We start from the raw sequence: 20903 nt of genomic DNA on the forward strand, positions 1-20903 counted from the left end.
CTTAATGACTATTCGCTTAAGGACTAGGTGATTCACTTAATGACCTTGGTGATTTGCTTAATGACCACCACAAAAAAGATTGTACAATCGGGTCCAGTCACGTGATGATTCACTTAATGACTGCATTGCTTAGCGTCCTAAATTCTGGTACCAATTGTGGTCGTTAAGCGAGGACTACCTGTAAAGGAACTAATTACCTATTTAGTATTTATGCCAAAAGAGTATTTATTTATTTATTTATTTATCAAATTTGTCACCGCCCATCTCATTGAAACGACTCTGGGCAGTTTATAACAGAGATAAAATTAATTAAAATGCAGTTTAAAAACAGTCATAATAAATAGCTTCCAAGAAGGTTGGAGAGTTGGCAAATAATTCAAGGGAGCATCATCAAGGGGCTAACCACCCACAGGGATGGTTAGAGCCCATATGGCCTGATGCACAATAACAGAGCCAGGTCTTTAATTCTTTTTGGAAAGCTGGGAGAGTAGGGGCCCATCGCACTTCTGGGGGGAGAATATTCCAAAGGGCAGGGCAAGAGCAGAGAAGGCTCTCCTCCTGGGGCCTGCCAGCTGATATTCTCCTGCTGATTGGGTCTGCAACATGACCTCTCTGCCTGACCAGGTGGAACCGGTTGATGTAATGGGAATATTTTGTAGCTTTTAAGATGATTGGTCACTCCTGACTTGCCTCCCAAATGAAGTCATACCCAAAACATTATAGCCTGCAGGGAGGACTTGTCTTAAATTTTACAGTTGGAGTAGGGGAAATGGACAGGAAACAAATTTACCTTAACCCTTCCTTTTCAAAATATATAACAAAGAAGTAGGGAATTCATGTACTATTTATTCTAAAATCCCAGCTGTCATTTAAGACCTAAGGATTAGCCAAAATATCCACCCATTATTTGAATATAATTAAAATTTAGACTCTTGTATACGTTTATTCTTTATCCACTGGAGAAGGAAATGGCAACCCACTCCAGTATCCTTGCCAAGAAAACCCCATGGACAATGTTAAAAGGCTAAAAGATATGACGCCGGAAGATGAGCCCCTCAGGTCGGAAGGTGTCCAATATGCTACTGGGGAAGAGCGGAGGGCAATTCCAAGTAGCTCCAGAAAGAGTGAAGCGGCTGGGCCAAAGCCGAAAGGACGTTCAGCTGTGGATGTATCTGGAAGCGAAAAGAAGGTCCGATGCTGTAAAGAACAATATTGTATAGGTACCTGGAATGTAAGATCTATGAACCAAGGCAAGCTGGATGTGGTCAAACATGAGATGACAAGACTGAACATCGACATCTTGGGAATCAGCGAACTGAAATGGACGGGAATGGGTGAATTTAATTCGGGTGACCATTATATCTACTACTGTGGGCAAGAAACCCTTAGAAGAAATGGAGTTGCACTCATAGTCAATAAGAGAGTGGGAAAGGCAGTAATGGGGTACAACCTCAAAAACGACAGAATGATCTCAGTGCGTATCCAAGGCAAACCATTCAATATCACAGTCATCCAAGTCTATGCCCCAACCACTGATGCTGAAGAAGCTGAGGTTGACCGCTTCTATGAAGACCTACAACATCTTCTAGAACTAGCACCAAAAAAAGATGTCCTTTTCATCATAGGGGATCGGAATGCTAAAGTAGGAAGTCAAGGAGTAATCGGAATAACAGGCAAGTTTGGCCTTGGAGTACAAAATGAAGCAGAGCAAAGGCTAATAGAGTTCTGTCAAGAGAACAAGCTAGTCATAGCAAACACTCTTTTCCAACAGCACAAGAGACGACTCTACACATGGACATCACCAGATGGTCAATACCGAAACCAGATTGATTATATACTTTGCAGCCAAAGATGGAGAAGCTCTATACAGACAGCAAAAACAAGACCAGGAGCTGACTGTGGCTCAGATCATGAGCTTCTTACTGCAAAATTTAGGCTTAAATTGAAGAATGTAGGGAAAACCACTAGACCACTCAGGTATGACTTAGATCATATTCCTTGTGAGTACACAGTGAAGGTGATGAATAGATTTAGAGGATTAGATTTGGTAGACAGAGTGCCTGAAGAACTATGGACGGAGGTCCGTAACATTGTACAGGAGGCAGCAACTAAACCATCCCAAAGAAAAAGAAATGCAAGAAAGCAAAATGGCTGTCTGATGAGGCTTTACAAATAGCTGTGGAAAGAAGGAATGCGAAAAGCAAGGGTGAAAGGGAAAGATATAAGCAACTGAATGCAGATTTCCAGAGAATAGCAAGGAGAGATAAGAAGGCCTTCTTAAATGAACAATGCAAAGAAATCGAGGAAAACAATAGAATGGGGAAGACTAGAGATCTCTTCAAGAAAATTGGAGATATGAAAGGAACGTTTAGTGCAAAGATGGGCATGATAAAGGACAAAAAAGGCAGGGACCTAACAGAAGCAGAAGAGATTAAGAAGAGGTGGCAAGAATGCACAGAAGAACTATACAAGAAAGATCTTAATGTCCCTGATGTCCACGCTGGTGTGATCACTGACCTTGAGCCAGACATCCTAGAGAGTGAAGTCAAGTGGGCCTTAGGAAGCATTGCTAACAACAAAGCTAGTGGAGATGACAGTATTCCAGCTGAGTTATTTAAAATACTAAAAGACGATGGTGTTAAAGTGCTGCGCTGAATATGCCAGCAAGTTTGGAAAACGCAACAGTGGCCAGAGGATTGGAAAAGGTCAGTTTATGTTCCAATTCCAAATAAGGGCAATGCCAAAGAATGCTCAAACTATCGCACAATTGCACTCATTTCACATGCTAGCAAGGTTATGCTCAAAATCCTACAAGCTAGGCTTCAGCAATACATGAACCGAGAACTACCGGATGTACAAGCTGGGTTTCGAAGAGGCAGAGGAACTAGAGATCAAATCGCCAACATTCGCTGGATCATGGAGAAAGCACGAGAGTTCCAGAAAAACATCTACTTCTGCTTCATTGACTATGCAAAAGCCTTTGATTGTGTGGATCACAACAAACTGTGGCAAATTCTTAAAGAGATGGGAGTACCAGACCACCTTACCTGTCTCCTGAGAAATCTGTATGCGGGCCAAGAAGCAACAGTTAGAACCGGTCATGGAACAACCGATTGGTTCAAAATAGGGAAAGGTGTACGACAAGGCTGTATACTGTCACCCTGCTTATTTAACCTATATGCAGAGTACATCATGAGAAATGCCAGGCTGGAAGAATCACAAGCCGGAATTAAGATTGCAGGGAGAATCATCAACAACCTCAGATATGCAGACAATACCACCCTAATGGCAGAAAGTGAAGAAGAACTAAAGAGCCTCTTGATGAGGGTGAAAGAGGAGAGTGCGAAAGCTGGCTTGAAACTCAACATTAAAAAAACTAAGATCATGGCATCTGGACCCATCAATTCCTGGCAAATAGAAGGGGTAGAAATGGAAGCAGTAACAGACTTCATTTATTTGGGCTCCAAGATCACAGCAGACGGAGACTGCAGCCATGAAATTAAGAGACGCTTGCTCCTTGGGAGGAAAGCCATGGCAAGCCTAGATAGCATATTAAAAAGCAGAGACGTCACCTTGCCGACGAAGATCCGCATAGTCAAAGCTATGGTTTTTCCAGTAGTAATGTATGGCTGTGAGAGCTGGACCATAAAGAAGGCGGAGCGCCGAAGAATTGATGCCTTTGAACTGTGGTGCTGGAGAAGACTCTTGAGAGTCCCCTGGACTGCTAGGAGGTCAAACCAGTCAATCTTAAAGGAAATCAACCCTGATTGCTCATTGGAAGGATCGATAATGAAGCTCAAGCTCAGATACTTTGGTCACCTAATGCGAAGAGAGATCTCTTTGGAGAAGACCCTGATGCTGGGAAAGATTGAAGGCAAAAGGAGAAGAGGACGGCAGAGGATGAGATGGTTAGATAGCATCACTGAAGCAATGAGCATGAAACTGAGCAAACTCAGGGAGGCAGTGAAGGACCGGAAAGGCCTGGCGCAATATGGTTCATGGGGTCACGAAGAGTCGGACACGACTTAACGACTAAACAACAACAAATACGTTTATTCTTAGAAACTTTTAATTAATTGGTGGCTATCTCATTCAGGTAGCCCTCGAGTTACAACCATTTGTTTGGCAACCATTCAAAGTTATGGCAGCACTGAATGAATGGTACTTACTCCTAGTCCCCAAAGTTGCAGCTGTTGCAGTGCCCCCACGGTCACGTGATTGAAATTTGGGTGCTTGGCAGCCTGCCCACACTTATAGCCACAAGGGTGCTTCAACTCCCCCCACCTGCCTATCTCCCACCATCTCTGCCCTTTTGGGTGCCCTGCACAGTGGTATTCTTTGGCAGTGGTGCTGGGGCTGAAGTAGAGATCCAGAGGCTTCAGCAGTCTCAGCCAGCCATTGCCCTGCAGAAAGCCTTTGGACAGCTTCAGAAGCCTTCTGAAGCTTCGCGAGAATGGGGCATGCTATTTGGAGAATGGCGTGAGCAGCCTTGGGAAGAAGGCCTGGTGTGGCCAGCAGCTGCCTCACATAGGGCTGGGCCAGCCTTAGCAGCAGCAGGAGGAAGATAGCTAAGGTCATCTGGGCGCAGCAGGGCCTGCAGAGTATAGAGTAGTGGGGGCTTTGTGCTGTGGCAGCTGGCCACGGCATGGGGCTTGAGGCGGCACTCCTCAGCGGCGGTGACACTGGGGCTGAAGTTGAGGTGTGGTGGTGGCCGGGTGAGGCTGATGAAGGCCCCAGGCCTCTACTTCAGTCCCAGTGCCGCCACTGCTGCTGAGAAGTGCCACTGTGGAGAGTGGCCAAAAGGGCAGAGATGTGGGGGAGGTAGGTAGGTAGGGGGAGTTCAAGAGGAGGCAGTCCCTTACCTTACTGAGGCTCAGGGCTGGGGGAGACCATGCTGGGAATGGCTTGGATGGGGTGGGTCCTCACCTAATGACCGGTGGGATTTGGTTAACGATGGCAATGGGGAATGCTGGGATTGCCAACATTAAGTAATGTGGTCACATGATGTTTCGCCTAACAACCGCATTGCTTAGCGATGGAAATTCTGATCCCAATTACCACCATAACTTGAGGACTATCTGTGATTCATTTCATTTTTTCTGTATGTATGAATTAAATATTTTTAGAATCAAAATGAGCTTTTACCATTTCTCTGTATAGCATAATGTTACTTACTATGAAAGGGAATATTGTGTACAGTATATCATTAAATTGTGGCATTCTTACACCCATCTAATAGACAAGCATGCCTGTGTGGATTTGATATATTTTTAGGAGTACCGTGTCTCTTTTGCTGCCATCTAGTGGTTTTCTGGATTTTTTGCAGCCAAGATATAGTAGCTCTCCATCTATTCTTTACAGTGCTTTATTATAATAACATGAGAAAGTCAGTTGCTAAGCCTAGTAAAATGGTGTTATTTTGCTTTCCTGTATTGATAAATATCAAGTGGCTCCTAATATCAAGTGGTTTCCTTTTTCTATAAAATAGATGAAGGAAGTATAATTTTTACAACTTCTTGAATATCATGCACCTCTGTGCATGTTATTGACTTGGCATTTTCATCTGCTAGAAGAAAGCAGCTGTTTGCTAAGTAGGCTTTGTTTTTATTCTGTCATTCATAAAAGCAAGTAGACTTTTGGAATCTAAAACTATTTAGTTGCTTAATAATTAGTGAAAAATTTGTAAACACAAACCAACATGGCATGTCTCATATAGTATAGTGGTACCTCGGTTCACGAACGCTTCTGTTCACGAACGATTCGGTTCACAAACAGCTCTGGTCACAAAATTTTGCCTCCGTTCGCAAACTCTGCATCGGGTGACGAACAGGATCCGCGGCCATTTTCCCTCCCGTGACACGTGGTCGCGGCTTCCTGTAGGGAGGGGGACTTTCCCTCCAAGCAGTAACTGCCTCCCCACCCACCTTCCTGTCCTCCAAGCCAGAAGTCGCATTGAGCAAGGTTAGCGTTCTCTCTCTTCGTACTGTATTTTGTATTTTCTTATTTTTGCAGTTTAAAAACAACAACAACATATGGTTCAGAACGGATTAACCGTAATTACATTGAACCTTATGGGGAAATTTGATTCGGGACGCGATCAAAAATCAGGTCGCGACCAAATTCGGAGGGGTCAGAACAGATTAACCGTATTTACATTGAACCTTATGGGAAAATTTGATTCGGTTCATGACCAATTTGGTTCGCGACCAGAGTCGTGGAACAAATTAAGTTCGTGAACCGAGGTACCACTGTATTTGAGAAATATTTAGTAACAGATGACTTGGAAGAGAGGTATTTTTTCTAGCATTAAAGAAGAAATGTCATTTTAATTAGGATACTGAACACCTTAGTATTCTGAGAAACAGGATATAGTCAACTTTATTTTCATGCGGTTTACTATTCTCTCTTGTTTTTTATTGTTGCTATAAATATATGTAGAGAGTTCTGCCTGTTGACTGTTATGAACAGCTATGTATTGTAGATTTTTAGGATAACATGACTATATCATTTTTTTAAAAATTTGACTGCCCTATAAACTCAGGATCCTAGTGTTCTGTAAGTACCTTCTTTACTCAGTTTTTGCTGTAATCTGAATTTGGTTGTAGAATAACTCTTGTGATAAAATGTTAACGTGCCATCAGTGACACCTTGAGCAACCAATAAATATTAATGCAATTATGAAATTATAAATAAAGGATTAGACCTGCTAATGGCATGACATACAATCATACAAGTCTTCCAAGTTTTTCATACCCTCTTTAGATGGATTCAGATTACTATTAGGTAATATAAACTGCATCCTGCTTTTTTATTTACAGCCTCTGGCCCAAATCCATAAAATTAGATCCTTTCATTCAAAAATATTTGTTTTATCTTGAGTTAGTTTACTACAAGTTGAATTGCAGAACTGAAAGTGGGCTTTAGTCCATCAGCTCCTTATGCTATAATTCCAATTAAACCATCCCTAAGAGATGACCGTCTAAATTTTGCTTCAACACATACAATGTATGTTGTTGAACTGCTTCCACTGTTTAGATATTTTCTAACATTCAAGTGGTATCTGCCTTCTTGTTAATTAAACTTACTCTTTTCTATCATGAACTCTGGGGCATTAGAGAACAGGTTTTGATCTTCTGTATGACACCTGTCCAGCTATTTGAAATTTTCTATCATATCCATTTCCCTCCTCTACCAGGTTGTCTTTTTTGAAAACTAAATTTATCTATTTCCATCCTTATACATCTCCTGATTATCCTTGTTGCTTTTGTCTACATCTGTTCTAATTTCTCTGAATATTTCTTAAAATCCAGAACTGGATATAATATTTGAGGTAGAGAATGACCAATTCTGAATACATTGGAACTATATGATTTGAGACTTCTGTTGATGTACCCTAAAACTATACAGTACTTGTGTTTTAGCAGCACAATCACACTGCTGGAACACCTTCAGCTTGTGATAAATGCATTTCCAATAACTTCTTTCTCAAGTGCTATTACCAAGGCAAGTATCGCCTCTCCTACAGTTCTGCATTTGATTTATTTTTCTTAAGTGAAGAACTTTACTGTTCTTATTGTAAACCAAAGTCCTATGACTGGGGCAAGAAAGAAATAATGTAAAAAGAATAAATAAACTTCGTACTTGTCACTGCAAACTTTTATTTTGCTATTTTTTCCTCATTCTCCAACCCATTAAAATCATTTTTATTTTGGGGGGGGTTAGGATATGAGCTATCCCACTCAATTTTATGGCATCTGTTAATTTGATAAACATTCCTTTCATCTCTTCACCAAAGTTATTAATGAAAATCTTTAAGGGTAGTAGGTCTAGACAGAACCTTGTGATACTCCACTTGGTGTTCACTCCAATTCAATAAGGAATCATTGATGACCACTCTGAGTGGTTTGCAAGCCACTTGTGCATTTGCCTTTTAGGTATGCTGTTAGAATGCCATGGGTAAATTTTGTCAAATTTTTGTGAAGTCAAATTATATGACTTCCATAATATTCTCATGGATCTCATTCTCCTAAGTTACCTGTTCAGAAAATAAGTTTGTAGTACTTTGCAAATTGATCACTTTGTTATCTGCTCTAGAATCTTCCCAGGTATTGAAATCAGCCTAACTTTTCCTGGGGGCTTCTGGGTCCTCTCTTTTTCCAAGATAAAGACAATATTTTCCCTCTGTCTGGTGCCTTGCCACTTGTCTAAGTTTTCTCAAAAGTAACAGGCAGAGGTTCAACCAGACCATCATGAATTAGGATGTGATCTGTTTGACCCAGGAGTTTTGAAATAACAAAAAAGAAATCTTCCAAACTGCAAAGATATTAAAAATCAATACAGCCTGTCAGTCTGCTGTTGAGAGAAAAAAAAACTTAGTCTGCCTTATGAACTTATACAGTTCCAGAAATGAATGGAACATGCCTTGCTTCTTGCAGATGAGATGTGCAAACCACAAAAGTGGAAGCATTAATACTTCTTGTCTTAAAAGCTGTAATATCTTTGTTTTTAGTTATTTGTTTACTAAAGTTTACATGACACTCCAATCTAAAACAACTTTAAGCAGCTTTATTCTAGCATATTAGCCAGCATGAAAGCTTGCAGTTGTCAAAAAGAATCATTACTTTCTACTATTGCTAAGGTTAAGTGACAAAGCACTGCATTCAACTACTAGCAAAGCACATATTGATCAACATTTTAATATTCATATTGCTATGAACAGTTTTCTAACACTATAACCCAATTACTGCTCAAGAACACTTATCTATATTCTAATATCTCCAGTTATCAACTTCCCATTTAATTTAGTCTTCATTTTAAATGTTTCTTACATTTAATTGTTTAGATGGGTTTCTAATAATTATTTCTTCGCTATATTGTTATATTATTTAAATTGTTTCATGGAATGATATACATGTAGTCCTCACTTAACAACCACAGTTGGGACTGGAATTTAGGTCACTAAGTGATGCGGTCATTAAGCGAATTATCACATGACCACTTTGCTTAGCGACTGCAATCCTGGCATTCCCAGCTGCCATTGTTAAGTGAGAATCGCAGGTTGTTAAGTGGATGGAGTCCCAGGTAAGGAGTGCAGGGGTGCTTCAGGAGGGTGGGGGAGGCCCTGGGAGGTCTGATGCAGGCCACACATGATTGGGGGGGTGCTGCAGTGCTTACAACTACAGGAGCACTGCAGCTCCCCCCACCTGCCTATCTTCCCCCCATCTATGTCCTTTTGGCCGCCCTGCATAGTGACACTTGTTGTTGGCAAGGCTGAAGCTGAAGTAGAGGCCTGAGGCCTTCAGCAGGCTCAGCCAGCTGCCACTGCCCTAGACCTCAATTTCAGCCCCAGCGCTCCCGCTGCCACTGAGAAATGCTGCTTCAAGCCCCACACCACTGGCCTCCGCCATCTCGCACTGTTCCCCAAGCTACGTATCCCATATCTTCCTGAAGCCAGTGTCCCATTCCTTCCCCAAGCCATGCCTCTCATTTCTTCCCTAAAGCTGTTGTCCTGTCATCCCATTCCTTCCCCAAGCCATGTGTCCCATACCTTCTGCAAGCCGGCATCCCGTTCTTGCGATCCTTCAGAACCTCCTGGTTTTCCCCAGGTCTCACGAGAATGGGAAGCTGGCTTTAGGGAAAGAACGGGTACAGCTTGGGGAAGGAATGGGACACCGGCTTGCATAAGGTATGAGATGTATGGCTTGGGGAAGCCATGGGACAACGGGATGATGGCTTTAGGGAAGGAACGAGAGGTGTGGCTTGGGGAAGGAATGGGAATGCTGCGAGGTGGTGAAGGCCAGCGGTATGGAGCTTGAGGTGGCATTTCTCAGTGGCAGCAGCTGCACTGAGGCTGAAGTGGAGGCCTGGGGGCGGTGGCAGCTGGCTGAAACTGCTGAAGGTCTTGGGTTTTTAGTTCAGCCCCAGTCCTGGTGCTGCCGCCAACAAGTGCCACTGTGCAGGGTGGTCAAAAGGGCATAGATGGAGGGAAATAGGCGGGTGGAGGGATTTGCAGTGCCCCTGCAGTCATGAGTGCGGGTGGGTTGCCAAGTGCCCAAATTTTAATCATGTGACCGCAGGGGTGCTGCAGCGGCCGTATCTTTGGGCACGGGTCATAAGTCCATTTTTTCAGCACCATTGTAATTTCAGTCACTGAATGGTCGTTAAGTGAGCACTACCTGTAGAAGCAGCCCACCAAACCTAATGCCTCTGGGAATGCTTGAATTCCACCTCTAAAAGCTTCCAGCCAGCATTAGCCATGATGTTTGAGATTTCTGAAGAGTTGCAGTCCTAACACAACTAGAAGGGGGTCTGTCTGAGAAAGTTGCTATCAACAATAGGAACTAGGTTACTAGGGATTACTGCAAGGATGAATCAAGGTATTTTGTAAACCTGTACAAAAACAACTCTAAACTTTGTTAGTTAAAACTTTGTTAGTATTCAAGGTGCCATTTAGTGCTAGAGTATATCCTTTGTCTGCAGACCTTGTAGAATTCATCTCTAACTAGTTGGAAAATCTGCGTAAAATCCCATGGAGCTTTTGTTCCATTTGTGTGTGTGTGTGTAAATATGTATATATGTATGTAAACTAGGCAATAACATTTTGCTTCCAGACTACATTTCATGGGGCAGCCATTCTTTGTAATAATGTTCCCTTAGCTTCACTTATTTTTTGTTTGCTGCAGGAGTAACAGCCCCTTAGCTTTTTTGAAGAGAAAGTTTTTTAGTTCCTTTATATCTAATAGAATGCTCTAGAAGCCCAGTCATTAAGTAACTTAGGGGATTATTTATTAAATCGCACTTTCACCTACTTGGATGCTGAAAAACTAATTAAATAAATTCAGGTTGAGCTTGATTCCTGTGCCGATAACCTTATAGATAATGTATTTTTTTGGCAACAGTATAGAAGTGACTTTCCATTGCCTTCTTCCAGGATGTCTTTTTTGACTTCCCACTCAAGCTGCCAGACATGGTATTCTCTGCAGCTCTCTTACCCAACTACTAATGAAGCTTGATCCTGCTTAGTTTCTAACGCAGATGCAGATACAGATACAGGAGCTACCACCTTTATCTTTTATACAATTGAATAAGCAAACTGCACATTGTGTAGAAGTTTGCTGTACACATAATATTTTGCATGCTTAAAATGCCTTCTGATCTGTATTTTAAAGCATTTGATCTGCATTAATAAAATTCAGAACCTGTTTTGAAACTGTAAGATATTAATTTGAAGAAACCTGCTGGACAGGCTCAGTGTAAAATCGTAACTTTTATGTAGAATGCTAACCTCCGTAGAACTGAACTTATACTAATATACTCCATGTATTTACTTCAGTGTTCTGCTTTAATTTGACACTGGACAATCTCAGGCTTGATTCTAACAAACAAATGTTACGATGTCTACTTCTTTGTATCCAGTGGTTATATGCTTTCTTTTACTGCTCTTAACTCCCCCCACCTTTAATTTGCAGGTAAAAGAGGAATTCTAGAAGAAAAGACACTTGTAGTTTGCAAGCATGCCATTTCCCTTTGGCAAATCACACAAGTCTCCTGCAGACATAGTGAAGAATTTGAAGGAAAGCATGGCAGTTCTAGAAAAACAAGATATTTCTGACAAGAAGGTAGAAAAGGTAAAGTTTGTATTTCCTTCTTTGTGGATCTGTCCTGGAGGGACTGTTTAATGCTGTCATATAAATGACAGAACAGGTCCTAATTTTCTTAAGCATTTTTGCTAATCCTCAGCAGCAGTGTCTGCTATTTTATTTTTGGCAAATAATGATTATAATCTTTGTAACAGCTTTTCTGGACATTACATGGGAAATGTACTGCTGCTAAAGCTATTTCCAACCCTTGCTAATTTGTTATCAGCACTATTTTAATAACATTTATATTTTCTCTCTGAAACTTTTCTCTGTTCCCAGATAGTCAAACTTTATGCTTCAAACATCACATCAAAATTTACTTTCAACAAAAACTTTCCTTACTTTCCCGTCTCCATTTTCACTGTCACCTGATTCTCCTCTATTTGATACCCCACTGTTCATTAGTCTAACAATTAAATTGCTTATCAGTATAGGAGATTAACAAGTCCATTCTTAGTTTTGATGAGGATCTAGTTACACTATTTGGATTTTGAACATTGAGACATTTTCTTTAAGTATTCTTTAGCTTTAGTCTGAAATTAATATCTTGTGTTGAATGCTGAATTGTTGAAATTCTAAAGTGATAAAACAGGGTGTAGAACAGCTAAAAAGATTATTTTGAAACAAAGTTTTGTAACCTACTTGCAAATGTGCAGATTCTCTTCTCTGTATAGTCTCACTGACAAAGCTGTACATTCTCACTGTTATGGAAGAGGATTTTAGTTACATTATTGTTAGGGGACCAAATACTAACTTACCAAATGTTCAGTTAGCTTTAAATTTTGTAATACCATAACTGCTGTTACACACTGGATCCTGATGCCATTGTATGCCCATTGGAAAAATTACAAATAGTTTTGAAACAACTGAACAGTGTATGTCAGAAATATTTCCAAGTTTATGTTGATGAAGATTCTCAGTCGTCCAGGTGGAATTATCTGGAGGTCGAGTCATGGCAACTAGACTGCTTTTCTTTTTGGTTTGATACGTTTCGCTGCTTCTCCAAGACTGAAGAAGCTGCTTGGTATTAAACCAAAAGAAAAGAAGTCCAGTTGCCATGACTCAACATCCAGATATTTCCAAGTTTAATGCCTGAATTAAGCTTTTACCAGCTAGGAATAGGATCAAAGGTGCTATCAGTTTTAAAGTCTTATTGATAATAGGCCTATAAATAGTGTAAATCACTGTTTCTCAAAGAAAAAGATAACTGGGATCAGTGTTAGGGGAGAATGGAGTTACAGCTCTCCTAAATAGCTTTGTCCCTAATAATAGAGTACTGTTGTTTAAGTCATAGAAAAGAATCTGTGGTCAGGAAAATGTATGATTACAAGAGCAGAAATAAAGACAGTTTGGATAGGTATAGAATAGATGATATGGAGGGAGGAAGATATATCCAGTGTAGAAACTAAAAAGACCCCTGTTTGATCAAACCCTAGGTGCTCCTAGTCTATCATTCTTTGTCACATATTGGCCAAATGAATGGAGTTATAGGTCTCCTAAATAGCTTGGTCTCTAATACTCATAGTTTGTTGTTTTAACTAATCCTTGAGAGAATTTCTTTTCTTACCCCATGGCAGCTTCCGTTACGCATGAACGTTTGGTAAGGACTTTATCAAATATTTTTGAACATTCAGGTATATAGAAGCTACTGTACTACTGTACTACCCTTGTCTACATACTTGTTGACATCCTCAGTGGAGAGGTATTTTGTAAAAATTTAAAGTAGATACTGTAAAAAATAAACAAGGGGACATAATTTCATAAAAATCAGGCAACACATTTAATCCTCTTCTCCTTACACATAATTCATTAAAAATATAAAAATAAAATGGCATTTATCAGGAGAATTAGAAGATTTTTGTAAAGTTTATAACTTCTAATTTTAGCAAGACCTCCAAACTCACTGCTGAAAACCAGAGTGTGTTGCTTAATTTGCATCTAATTTTAGTCTTGATGGTATGCTTCAAACAAGTTCCATTTGTGTTCAGAATGATTACCCACTCTGCTGAGATGGTTCTTGCAGAATCATAAAATAAGAATTAAGAAAGCAAATGTAAAAAACAGTGAAGTGGTGTTCTTTGCTGTTTTCTTTTGATCCTTTTACAGGTTTTGCCATATGTTTTCAAAACATCTCTGGCTTGTCATTTTGGGGGGGGGCAGAAATGGGATGAAATCAAGTTAACACATTATTCCTTATGATCCCATAAATCAAAGCAAATGTAAACATTTATGATGAAGTATGTAAGATAGCTGAAAAATCATTTTTGAAAAGCACAGCTTAAGAAGAGTAATCAAAGACTTAAAGCATTTTGCTGTCTTGTCATTTGAACTATTCTTTATAACCTACTAGAGAAAGAATTTAAATATGGCCCAGCTTAATTTAATAGCTAGTACATACAATCCTGTATTTTCATATTTAAACTGCAATGTGCATACAAGACTAAATTTTTCACTATCAACCTATACCTCATAAGAGCAAAAATCAACTGGTCCAGAATACAGTAGCACAAGCAGTGATGGGCAGGGTACAGCAGGCCTATGCAACACCTGTGGTCTGTGAACTGCACTGGTTACCAGTTGCTTTCAACATCGTTTTTTTCCCCCTCTTCTAAACTGACAAACATACTTTCAATTACAATGTATATAATTTCTATTAAAACCCAGTAACTCAATATATTTTAATAGACCCAGTAATAATTAAGGACAACTAACTTAAATTTGAAACAAGCTGTAGGTTTCCTTAGGGATATGTAGTGCCACCTGTTTTAAATAAATACATTTTCTCAGAATAGTGAGGTTAAGATATTTGTGAGATATTTTTGTGTAAACTTCAAATTGTTGAAGATTTTCAAATTAGTAAAAGTTAGGTCCCTGGAAGATTGAGATTAGATGTAGAGATTGTAATTCAGAGCTAAAGTAGAATGAGGAAATCATGCCTGCACAGTTGGCAGCTAAATGTAATTTGTGGGAAACCATTTTGTGTCCTCATTTTAAAATATTTAAAACTCAGATTGTATTGCAAATTAGATTGTTACTTTAAATGCTCTGTATTCCCTTTAACCTAGTGTAGGCTGTAGCCTTTTAAAGCTTTTTCATATTATGCCAAAGGATGTGTTGAAACATTATGAAATACCAAAACATTAATTTTATATCCTCTCCAATACTCCTTCCGCATCAGGTTTGTTAAATACTGCATATTTTCAAACATGCCTTGCAATTTCCTCTGTTTTATTGTCAGCCTGTTTGCTCTGATACCAGAATTCCTGTCTGCCTGATCAGCTTCTCAGCTGAGATGGTAACTTTATGATCACAAACATTGCCCTGGACTAAATGCCTAAGAGTTGTGATGATGAGGGAAGATTTGGTTGTCGTAATGCAATATTGAAATTGCAATAGAACCTTCACATGTGGCTCTTGCTTAAAATAATGTTTCCACTATATCCTCTTTTACTGTTAGAAAGAGGAGTGGTTGATTAGCAGAAGGAAGTGGTCTTTCTGCTCTCTCGTTAACGAAGAATTGTATTTCTTAGTGAACTGAGGAGCTTCACTTTCATCTGAGGACCATAGAAGTTTCCTCTATTTTCTGATCCACTTTTGGGAAACAGAGAAAATCTAAATTCTCATCTTCCCATTAAGAAAAGTATGTGTTCAGGTATGACCATTTAAGCTCATAAAAGCAAATGGATTCTTTAAAAAAGAATATTTCAGAAGATAGCTAATATCACCTATATATTTTAGCTTTTCTCAAGTATCTAGTGAAGGTAAAGAATTGTTTTCAGAAATAAAAATTCAAATTATATAATCATATCTTCCACTTTATTTTTTGTTTTTAATTTTAATTTTTAATTTTTTTAATTTTTAATTTTATATGCACTTTATTATATTTGTTTTATATGTACACTGCTGAGAGTCACATGATTGGGGCAGTATAAAATCTAATAAATAAAGCATGGATTGCATGCAAAGCTTGTTGGGCTGGGAAAACAATTTCAATGATTAGGCTTAATTTTCCTGCATACAGTATATGAAGCAGGGGAAATAACCAAAGAGGTCATTTTAACTTTTTGCAAATAATTTATGACTCAGACTGCAGTCATATATCAGTATTTGTACTCTTCTGACTTTCTCTGGGTAATTCATAGTTAAAAGTGTAAACATAAGATGCGTGTGTACAATTTTTATGCAGGGTAATTTCTTATACAGTTTTTGGAACTTTTTTGAACAGAAGCCAAGAACAAACTAGTTTGTTTTATTATTAAGAGACAAACCAGGTATCCTGATTTGAACATAATAAGCAAAAGACAAGGTCTTTTTGTTTTTGGTTTAAGTTATACCCCTTGAAGGAGAAGTCTTTTCTTGGGATTGGGGAGCAGAATTCTAAAAAGTTGCATACAAGCGTGGCTGGTGTATTAGGGTGACTCTTGGTCTGCTTCTGAATATATGTTGATCTATTTCTATCTTTTTGGTTAACCTCAGCATTTATTTTTAAATGGGCAGTGTGTTTGTGGTATATATAATTGCTCCTGATGCTATAAATAGTCAAGTGTATGAGTTTAATTAGCAGTCTGTCCCCTCTTTCTGTCTGACATTTTTTATCCTTCCAGGAGATTATGTTTAGATGATAATGGGCTTTTTTACATCCTTCAAACATAATGCCCATTGGTCCTGCCAGTCTCTCTGCTTGCTTGCTTGCTCTTCCTCTTCCTTTTCCCTGGGATACAGAGTTTTGTGTCTGGATATACCCAGCTGGGAATATGCAGGCTTTTCCAAGGCAACCATTTTGTGACATATACACAACAATGTGTCAAAAACCAAATGTATTTAAGTATACGGAAAAACTTAAGGAACCTGTCTTGTTACAGACTATGACAACCAGAAAAAATAGCAAGCAAGAATGCTGTGCGTAATTGTGAAGATGTGTATATTTTAAAATAGCAGTATTCTACTTGTTCAGAGGAGTCTTTTACAGGCTCATAAATAAGAAGCTTCATAATAAAAAAGAAGCAATTTAATTCTTTGTCATTGGGAATATTTTATGGATTCTTAGGTAAAAGTAGGATGGCCTGTGTGAGATAGTTGCAATTCCTGAATTGTTCAGGTTAATATCTGGGAGATGTTTTTACAGTGGTAAAGACGTTACTGTTATGGTAAATTATGTCCCATAACTTTGAAATCTGATTATTTTTGATGTGTTATGGGTATATTTGGCTTGGGGTGTTGCTAAGAGAACTATTTTGAGAAATTGGAAAAGTAGTATTCCTGATATTAAGGATTGGATTCAAGAGGTATGTAACTTAACTGCTTTTGGAAAGGCAATTTTATCTACTAATCATACTAATATTTAATGACTAAATATGTTCTTATTGGCATTGATTTTTGTGACATTTTGTAATATTAAGAGAACCATCTTTTTACTGTAGAATGAGAAGCTGGCTTGCCATTTGATGAATAGAAAGATTTCCCCTTTTGTTGGATTTCTGTTAAGTTGGTTGCTATTTTTTGTTTTTGTTTTTTTCACATGGTTTCGTGTTTTCTTTGTACCTTCTGTAAAATGTGTTAAGATAAATAAACCAAAAACAAAACAAAAAAACTAGTAAAATTAGTAAACAAAACGTTTTCAGCTTTAGAAATAACTAGGGTTTTTTCCTTGTGCAGGCTACCGAAGAAGTTTCAAAAAACCTAGTTGCCATGAAAGAAATCTTATATGGCACCAATGAAAAGGAACCTCAGACAGAAGCTGTAGCCCAGCTTGCTCAAGAACTATACAACAGTGGTCTTCTTAGTACCCTAGTAGCTGATCTACAACTCATTGATTTTGAGGTAAGAAAATATAATATGCTAATGGTCATTTCAAATTTTAATCTCATCAAAATTAAGATAATTTCTAGATTAGATTATTTTTCCTAATCTCCATACATGGAACGTGGGGAGAAATTGGGTTCCTACTGGATGTATGGATTATTCCTAGTATCTATTTGAAGGTCTTTTGAAAACGAGACCAATGCCTGACTGCAACAGCTGAAAGAAACCACATTATTCTCTAGGGGTAGACAGTTCCCATTAATTCCATTTGGTGGGCCAAATGGCTGAGGATTAGGCAGTGTAATAAAAAAAAAAATCTGGAAAATGTCTAGTTTCCTATGTCCTAAACCCAAACTTTTTCCTATAGAACCTGTCTATATATTATGTTTCTTTCTAATTAGTTATTACACATAACTATGTGTAATTTTCATATAGCAAACCATGAATTGGACAGGATGAAAAAAGTTGAAGGCAATTAGTGGATTTTTTTGAGAGGCAAATCACCTTCCCCCCTATGTATCACAAGTGGCTTGTATCTGAAAGCTCCCTGTATTTCAGAAGCAGTAAGAACTAGAACATGAGGAACAAATGTTCAAAAATACATGTTAAAAAGGGGAGTGCAGAACTCATTAGGTAATTCTTTGGAGCCTTGTCTTTATCTTACTGTTTTTATAGAATGAAAATAAACATTTTACATTTTACATTTGTATAACCTAGTAATGGAAGATATCTTTAGATATGTGCATATATACTTTAAGAGATAGTGTTTATTATCAAAAGAATGTTGGTTATTTTAGATTTGAGAAGTTTAACAGTACAATGGATATTCAGTACCTTCTTGGCAGATATAAAGTACAATTACAAAATATCTTTCACACTGAAGACAAATGCCTAAAAACTATTTATTTCTGCTGTTTGCATCAAACACTTAGAGCTTTTCCTCTTCACCTCTACCAATGCAGTATGTGTGATTATCATCATAATGAAAAAGTTACATCATTTGGAAGTAGTAAATAGTTCAAACAATAGTGTTTGTTACTGTTAATCATAATTAGGTTCTTTATGTGGCAAATGCTGGTATTGATGATAAATCCAGAAAAAAATCATAGGACTTGAGGCAAAGTTGGCAGAGCTGGTGAGTGATGTTTGATTGTTGTGATATATGTGCTTTGGGTGAGTCAGTGTCCAGCAACATTGGTCAAAGAAAAAAACTGGTGCTGTTTTGGGTCAGTTTACAATTTATGTATTATTTGTATTTGGACTCTTAAGTCAGTCAGCGTCTTCTGTCTTCCTACAGAATTACATTTTGCAATATTTATTCCTGTAGGCTCGCAACTCTGGTCGCGACCTGAATTGGTCGCGACCCAAAGCAATTTTCCCCGTAAGGTTCAATGTAATTACCGTTAATCCGTTCTGGCGTGGAGGACAGGGAGGCGGCTATTGCTTGGAGGGAGAGTCCCCCTCCCTACGACCACGTGTCAGGGGTGGAAAATGGCCGGGGACCACGTGTCAGGGGCAGAAAAATGGCCGCGGACCATGTGTCAGGGGAGGAAAAATGGCCGCGGACCATGTGTCAGGGGAGGAAAAATGGCCGCAGACCGTGTCACGGGAGGGAAAATGGCCACGGATCCTGTTCGTGACCTGATCCGGCGTTCGTGAACGGAGGCAAAATTTTGCGACCAGAGCTGTTCGTGACCTGAATTGGTCGTGAACAGAAGCGTTCGTGACCCGAGGCACCACTGTATAACCAACAACTTTTAAGAAAATGAATGCACTCTTTTCTCTTGTGAACAAAGACATTAAAGTACTAAGAAACCTAAATAATGTGTATAAAAGAAGGAGAATCACAGAATCCTATTCATTGTAATTGGCTTTTGTATTGCCTATGTGTGTAGAATAGACAGTTGTGGTAAATATAAATATTTGTGATTGGCTGATTCATTCATAGGGATTAGAAACGTTCTGTTTTGATGTGCTAATAATAAATTCAGAACTAGTCAAGATGAACAAGGGTAGGCTATGATGCCTGGAGAAGGTGGGTTTTTGGTGGCAAATAGAAATATTCTTCAGGATATAAATATCACATACTGTCACGACTACTGCTGCTCCTCCTGTAGTTGAAAAGTTTTATTCCAGGAGAAAATAAAACCCTGTATATGGAAATCAGATTTGATAAAATTAGGCAATAAAAAGTTGATGTAGTCTTGTAACTGTGAAATAGTTACATTGGCCAATACCTGGAAAAAATGGAATAGCGATAAATACAAGTCCTTCTACTGAATCAAATCAGTTTGTGTTTTTAAAACATGAAGTTATATGCTTCTAATAGTATTACTTTATATACATGCCCTGTATGTAATATTATACCAATATAATGCCCTGGTTTGTATTTCTGATAGGGTAAAAAGGATGTGGCTCAAATATTCAACAACATTCTGAGAAGACAAATTGGTACTAGAACACCCACAGTTGAATACATCTGTACTCAGCAAAATATATTGTTCATGCTGTTAAAAGGGTATGTATTATATTGTAAATGTGAAATGATTGTTTTTCTCATGTAAAACTAGTTTACATTTAATTTTTTTCTACCTGGGTAGGTCTGTGGTATCTCTGCTTTAATAATTAGTTGTACTTATAAAAGTTGCTATCAACTAGTTTGTACAAAGAAAGAGCTGCCGGTATTCCTGTAACTGTCTGCCGTGCTGGAAAATTCTGAACCTCAATTATTTGTTAAATACATGGAAGGACACCCCCACCTCCCCTCCAGTGGATTACACAGAAAAGCCAGTTTCTGCCAAATTCATGCATGCACTCTCTCAATAGTCTTGTCAGCACAACCATGAGGAGAAGTTTGGAAACTTTTGCATCTGTTTGTGGTTAACCACAATTTATTATGTCATCTAATCTCTGGCCAAACTATGATTAAATTTGATTAGTGGAAATAAGGTAATCACTGTTGGCTTATTTCAATAAACCGTAATGAAAAAATGGGATGTTATACTAAATTAAAATTAATGAGAAATGTGAACATACCAGCAATGTTTCCAACTTCTTCCAGTTTTCCTGCAAGAGAAGGGAATTAGAGCCTGTACTTCTGTGAAATTATTACATATTAAACTGTAGCATAGCACTGTTTTTTAATGCAGTCACTGTGTTTTAGAATCATAATTCTTCCATACCATATTTTGTAGAAGGTCATTTTAAGATTTCTCTGAAAGGCATGAGTCAAGCATTCCTGTAGAAGAATCCTCAAAAGTATCTTTGATGTTTTTGTTGTTTTGTTTTGTTTTTTTGAGATATGCTTCCCATACTTTCAATATGTGTCTTCATAAGTTGTCTTTATGTATGGAATTGTTCTCATAGTTTGCCCATGGGTTTTAATTCTGTAATTTTGTCACCTTGCTGTGCAAATTAGTCACTAAATGCTGAATATTTGTTTATCATTCACTAGGCAGACTA

At 38.5% G+C, this 20903-nt stretch overlaps 1 protein-coding gene across 2 annotated transcripts in view; it reads left to right on the top strand.

Annotated features, from left to right (window-relative positions):
- Positions 1–20903, top strand: part of CAB39 (calcium binding protein 39) — a 41386-nt gene that overhangs the window by 14001 nt on the left and 6482 nt on the right. The window contains exons 2-4 of one of the 2 annotated variants that reach the window (XM_088131772.1): positions 11469–11627; positions 17295–17459; positions 19841–19959. In XM_088131772.1, the coding sequence (XP_087987898.1) occupies positions 11514–11627; positions 17295–17459; positions 19841–19959 (398 nt within the window). In that variant the 5' untranslated portion in view covers positions 11469–11513. The remainder of the gene's footprint in view (positions 1–11468; positions 11628–17294; positions 17460–19840; positions 19960–20903) is intronic. The other variant, XM_088131773.1, reaches the window with a different exon arrangement.

This window comes from Python bivittatus, unplaced genomic scaffold (genome assembly GCF_059951505.1).
Source record: "Python bivittatus isolate LINGU-HERP-01145 unplaced genomic scaffold, Pbiv_v1 ctg000980_np1212, whole genome shotgun sequence".
Lineage (NCBI taxonomy): Eukaryota > Metazoa > Chordata > Lepidosauria > Squamata > Pythonidae > Python > Python bivittatus.